The sequence below is a fragment of the Sphaeroforma arctica genome (assembly GCF_001186125.1).
Source record: "Sphaeroforma arctica JP610 unplaced genomic scaffold supercont1.1062, whole genome shotgun sequence".
NCBI lineage: Eukaryota > Ichthyosporea > Ichthyophonida > Sphaeroforma > Sphaeroforma arctica.
The window spans coordinates 8,415-14,701 of record NW_014039496.1 but is presented as its reverse complement, the minus strand read 5'-3'; the positions used below and the strand labels follow the sequence as shown (position 1 = coordinate 14,701).

At 45.3% G+C, this 6,287-nt stretch overlaps 3 protein-coding genes across 3 annotated transcripts in view; 2 read left to right on the top strand and 1 right to left on the bottom strand.

Annotated features, from left to right (window-relative positions):
- SARC_09850 (TKL/MLK/MLK protein kinase) overlaps positions 1-479 on the top strand; it is a gene marked incomplete at both ends in the record, with an annotated part of 6,605 nt that extends 6,126 nt beyond the window's left edge. Inside the window, one exon of the mRNA XM_014296123.1 lies at positions 312-479. Coding sequence (XP_014151598.1) covers positions 312-479 — 168 coding nt within the window. The remainder of the gene's footprint in view (positions 1-311) is intronic.
- A 2,895-nt stretch (positions 480-3,374) lies between these two features.
- SARC_09849 (hypothetical protein) lies at positions 3,375-5,297 on the bottom strand. Its single transcript, XM_014296122.1, has one exon. The coding sequence runs from the start codon at positions 5,095-5,097 to the stop codon at positions 4,108-4,110; it is 990 nt and encodes a 329-aa protein (XP_014151597.1). The 5' UTR covers positions 5,098-5,297; the 3' UTR covers positions 3,375-4,107.
- Positions 5,298-5,834: 537 nt separating this feature from the next.
- SARC_09848 overlaps positions 5,835-6,287 on the top strand; it is a 5,989-nt gene continuing 5,536 nt past the window's right edge. The window contains exon 1 of the mRNA XM_014296121.1: positions 5,835-6,077. Within this exon, the coding sequence (XP_014151596.1) occupies positions 5,938-6,077 (140 nt within the window). The 5' untranslated portion in view covers positions 5,835-5,937. The remainder of the gene's footprint in view (positions 6,078-6,287) is intronic.

The following is a 6,287-nucleotide window of genomic DNA, read 5'->3' as shown; positions in this document are numbered from 1 at the left end:
TATATATATATATATATATATATATATATATATATATATATATATATATATATATATATATATATATATATATATATATATATATATATATATATATATATATATATATATATATATATATATATATATTTCTTTATACATAATGTATTCGTAGTTTCATCTATAACCCAATTCTACTGAGACATCCTTGGTGTTATGTAGCTGCTCGCTTCTTATACATGTTACCCTAGTCCTTGTATGAGCTCAGCTATGCAAGTTCAGTGTCCTGACGGCGTATCTTCTGCCTATATATATATATTCTACATACACAGGGGTTCAGTGCGGAAACACTCAATGCGGACCTATTGCCATCGAACAGTGCCGAAGGACTCATTACCCAACCAGACAATAGACAACGACGCGACTCCTCAGAGGATGAAGAGTGGCTGTATGTGGACACCTCTCTACAGTGTCGCATGATCCAGAAAGGGCCCGGATAAAACTGCAGTCACCTCTTGTAGAGACAGCTAGCAGTGTGCAGAGGATGAGGAGTGGCTGTATGTGGACACATCTCGGTCTGCTACCCCGCACACATACCTTTGTACCAATCAGTCAATTGGCCAGGCAAGAAGCAACAGTCCAGGATTTTTGATTATGTACCGATGGCTGTGTAGGAAAGCTTATCCTAGTAATACGGGGCGATTGAGAAGTACCCTTTTCACTCCCGTGCACAAACACCATCAAGACTTGCAGACGACACCCAGATGTGACTATACAGGGCCATAGGTCCAAGGCCACCATCGCAACGCCATCTTTACTATGTGTCTAGCACGGAATCATCGGGTAGTGGAATTCGCACGAGCCGTTGAGGGAAGAACAGATCAAAGTAGCGATTGCTTTAGGTCTCTTGGTAGGTAAAGATCAAATCTAAGTAGGGTTAGCCTTGGGTTTCTTAGAAGGTGTAGGTCAAATTTAAGTAGGGTTCGCCTTAAGATCGAATCTAAGTAGGGTTAACCTTGGGTTTGGTCTAAGTAGGAATTGCCTTGGGTCGCTTGGCGAGGATGCTTATGTCCTGGGCATAGGCCGCTAATGGACAACTGCATAGGTCTGGAGAAATTCAGACATGTATATCTCTGCAGTACGGGAGGATGCGAGGACTTCGCCAGGGGCTCATCCCCTAAACCCTAAACCCTCAAACCCTAAAACATATATCAGGGTAATTCAGCACTCGGGGCCCGGGCAACGCATTCATAGGAAGGCTACCTTGTCTCTATTGCACGGGTTAGGTCATATCTTTGAAATCTCCACGTGGAGACTCGTACTGCTGTACAGGGCCAAATGTAGGTGCATGGCAGAGGTACAGACAATGCCCAAGAACAAGGCCAAAGTAACCCACTCCCTCCAAGCGCAGGTGTATGGCAAAGGTACAGTCATCGTCTAAGAACAAGGCCAAAGTATCCCACTCCCTTCAAGCGCAGGTGTATGGCAGAGGTACAGTCACCGTCTAAGAACATGGCCAAATTAAACCACTCCTTTCAAGCGCAGGTGTATGGCAGAGGTACTGTCACCGTCTAAGAACAAGGCCAAATTAACCCACTCCCTTCAAGCGCAGGTGTATGGCAGAGGTACAGTCACCGTCTAAGAACAAGGCCAAAGTAACCCACTCCCTTCAAGCGCAGGTGTATGGCAGAGGTACAGTCACAATCTAAGGACAAGGCCAAATTGACCCACTCCCTCCAAGCGCAGGTGTATGACAGAGGTACAGTCACCGTCTAAGAACATGGCCAAATTAAACCACTCCCTCAAGCGCAGGTGTATGGCAGAGGTACAGTCACTGTCTAAGAACAAGGCCAAAGTATCCCACTCGCTTCAAGCGCAGGTGGGAACGTGTGTCTAGTAGAGGCAGCCTGGGTGTAAACCCTAAACCCTAGTCCGTACAACCTACCGAAGTCTGCCCTGCAGTGCGCAGGGTAGCACCGGTCATCAGACACGCCAATGTACTGCAGTCACAGACAAAGAGGGTGCGGGGGACATACACATCACGTCCTGAACAATGGTTCGGACTTGGCACGCGGGCACAGTCGAGGTGACGCCTTGCAGCTCGTTATGGCATACTCAGGAACCAAGCACGTGGCTTTACCAAGGCTGTCAGCAAACTAGTCCGCGCAAAAGGTTCAAGTTTGGTGGCTTCGATACGAGAGATATTCATTGGCGGTATTAAAGGCACTATGAACAACTCGATTTTTAACTGCGTGTGTTGATGTCGATGGACGGAACGGCGTGCGAACGGGCCCTCGGTACATACACTCAGCCTCACAACGAAGCACAATCATTTGCTATGCGGCAACCACACAATCTGCGCTACATACCAACCTGAATGTTGCAGAAGAGTTTAGGGTTTAGTGGAAAACCCTACATCCTGAATGTTGTACCAAGATTGCCCGTTGATAACAGTTGTGCAACAGCGCATGTTGTTCTGGGTCGATGTGGCTTCACAGCGCAGCTTGCAGGGTGTAGGTGGCCGTATTCCATCCTGCTAGCGAATGTGGACTGTAGGGGGCGACTGGAGACATCCTATTTAGAAAATAATATACTGTCCCACTATGCCCTATCCAGATAATAATATACTGTCCCACTATGCCCTGTCCAGAAAATAATATACTGTCCCACTATGCCCTGTCCAGAAAATAATATACTGTCCCACTATGCCCTGTCCAGAAAAAAAATATACTGTCCCACTATGCCCTGTCCAGAAAATAATATACTGTCTCACGATGCCTTGTCCAGATAATAATATACGGTCACATTATGCCCTGTCCGTGTCTGGACAACCTGCAGAGGTAGCGCGTTCCAAAGTGAGGATAGCGCGGTCCAGAGTGAGCAGGCGACAAGACTCGTAGCACAGCATAGATACCAATGAGGTCGCACTGAGAGATGGCAAAGATAGAGCCAACATACGCTGTAGAGGATAGGTGGAAGGAATGAATGGTTTGGAGAGTGTGTCCTTGTACGACATGCTCTGCTAGTCACCACGGTAGTACTCAACCTCGGGGAGTGCGGAGGTGTCAAATCTTCCCCAAGATTGGATACAAAGTCCCTACTTGGCCAATGTTTGGTTCCTGAAATTTCTTTTCCTTCTGTGTGAGTTAAGTGTTAGCAATAAAAACTAGTTGTTGGAAAAAAAAGTACTACCTGCCAGTCAGTATATGCATTATAGCCATCCCACTACCGCAGAATAGTTTGCTTTGTGAACATCCAGTACAAGCATCTCTAGAGGTGTAAGATCACATCAAACTCTCCGCGATCAAAAATGAATGCACTTGTTGCGATGACTCAACAGATCCTCCCCATCGCATAGCGTAGTCTCTGCGTGGGACGTAATCATAATCATTCGATGCACCTGAGCTTCGCATCCGCTCATTTTGTCATTTTATTAAATTGATTGTCTACTTTAGAAAGGCTATGATTGATTCTAATTTCGTCTATCGTTATTTGTAGCTAGAGCTACTCTAATTCGCTCGGTTTTAGGCCCTTCCGAGCCAAGAGATACTGGTCTTATCAGTGTATTTCAACTGGGACTCGTAAGGGTACATCATCTGAGCTGTGTGTATTTGGAGGCCTTGAACTCCTTTGTATGACAAGGCGTGACTTCTCCTAGTAGTGCCAAACGGGTGCATCACTCGGCTTACTTAACAATTACCCTATGGTACAGTATTCAATCACTTAGCCGAGACACCATCCCACCCACATCCGCATGCTATAGAAGTGATTGCAGCATGTGCACGCACTCCCACAAGCAAGCGTTGTTACTAGCAGGGCTAAGCAGATACGATCCATCACCTGCGCGGGATATCAATGATCATTGGTGCCCCAGGGTTAGAGCGCTACGAAATATTCTAATGCCTGCGGCTTTACTAGTGGCATCGCCAAGGCTTAACCATCCTGCGTCTATTGTTTAGAATATACGTATATGTATACTCCGTTATGTCGTCATTCGCCAGGCTATGTGGTGTGTGTGATTCTGTACATGGGTATGTATATGTGGCACGTTTGCACTCAGAGGAATGTGTATACGTTTACGTTCGCATTCACCCTCTACTAAAAAATGTATGTGGATACCGCCCATTCTTATTCTTCCTGCGCTCCACACGTACAATCGCACGAACACGCTCTAATTCGGGTACTGGCCTCGACAGCCACCAGCCCGCGCACATCTACACCCATCTCTGCTTTGGATGCACTTTTCGATGCCTTACTTGGCGCAATAACATCCATATCTGGCTTTGACTTCTTATAGAATGGTATCCCGAGTATATGTTTGAAGCCAAACCAGTACTTTGGGAAGGCCACCCGGGGGTTTAAGTTGCAGGTAACCAACGCCCAGAATAGCATGACTAATGTGCCGTATATAACCGGAACCATCATTCCGAACCCGATGTCTGAGGTAGTTGAGCTGAGTACCATAATTAGATTAGTGCCCCCTGCGGGTGGGTGGAAGCTCTGCGTCACAGCCATGCACAGTATGCACAAAGTGATAGACACAGGGAGTGCTAGGATTATATTGCCACCCATGTTGTCGGCGATTAATAGCCTGCAGGCGATGCCTATGAGACCGGCTATACACTGTCCTACAATTTGGTTTCTGGGCTGAGAAAGCGGTGCGTTGGGAAGCCCGTATACCAAGATAGCGGATGCACCAAAACTACCTAACACCTGTGTGTAGTCTGAAGACGATATTGCACTGCTTGGGAGGTACTCGATTAGACTAAGTGTGCCAATAGACAGAAAGGATGCAATTGCCATGAGTGTGAGAGATAGAAGATCAGGAATTGGTAAAGGCTTGTCTCTCTGGCCTTTCATTTTAGAAAGATACTGTGATACGCGCGTACATGCTCCCGTTGGGTCAACTACAGGCGAATCTTCAGATACAGTCATATCTTCAGACATAGATGCCGCATTGAATGGCGTTGCACGCATAACACTCCTACTTGAAGTGTCACACGCTGTCACGTGTGTGTCATCTGGGGCGGCCGTGTTTTGTATAGTACTTGTGTCTGTGCCATTCTCTGGAGGAGTGGCGTGTGTACCGACATGCGTACTATCATTGTGGTTCCCCATTGTATGCAGAGAGTTTTACTTCCTAGAGATTAAATCTTGGCAGCCCACGGATACGGCTATGATGTTCTAACCGGATGAATAATCAGAATGATCTGTATTAGTGTGTGATGGTGTGCACTAAGTGATGTGGACCTTAAGACATAGCTTACTCTGTTTAGAAGGCCATGCGGTGAAGCGCATACATTCTTTTGTCGTCGTTGGACTGCTGCAGAGCGCATAAATAAACATCCGCATAGTGACAGGTCATACAACATTTAAATTTGTTGTAAAAATATGCCGATACAAATCACACAATCAAAGTCTGTACACATTACAGTTTACTCAGTCCACACAAAATCAGGTGCGTCGGACTCACAATCTCACAATAGAAAAATGCGGTTGGCCGGTTGTGCGGTTGCGACACGGTCTACTCTAGAGATTCCAACAGGCATCAACCAGTGCCCACGTATCATAAAGTTTTCTATTGGGTAGTATTTATAGATAGATTATATTTTTTATCCTGAAAACGTAAACCCTAAAAAATTTAAACCCTAGAGAAAGGGGAGTAGCACGAGTCATGTATGAAAAAACTATGTTTTTTACGGAAACCAAGTCGAATTCCGCGGGGGAAAAACCATGATGTCGTCCTTAGCGACGCAGCTATCAAATTGAGATCATATCTGCAGCCGTTTATCTGGAGGCGCTCCGAAAAAGTTACAAAATGATTATATGTATTTATATTTATGCATGTGTTCGCACTTCGCTATCAGATTGCAGTTTTAGTTCTCTATAACTACCCTTATTCAAGGTGCTGTGACGAGTGAATTGAACTCGACTGCCTTTGTTAAGGGCCTCGTCATAATGACCACTGCAATGGATTCACCAGGCCCCAACAAAATGAGAGAAATGGCAATCACCGTCGCGTTCTGCCTCGGATGGGCGTGTGCGTCGTCAGGGATGATCATGGTCAACAAGCACATCCTGAGTGAGCTTGATTTCAAGTAAGTAATGGATTTGTACCATATTTATACAGACAGCGCTATGATACATTTTGATACATCTTTATGTTGTATGTACTTCTAAATAACATAACTATATGAGGCGTGGCTACGCGTATTCCTAAATATATATACAGAGATATATATATATATATATATATATATATATATATATATATGTGTGTGTGTGTGTGTGTGTGTGTGTGTGTGTGT

What these genes read in the sequence shown, in the direction of transcription:
- SARC_09849 (XM_014296122.1), bottom strand. Translation starts at nt 5,097, where the DNA reads ATGGGGAACCACAATGATAGTACGCATGTCGGTACACACGCCACTCCT.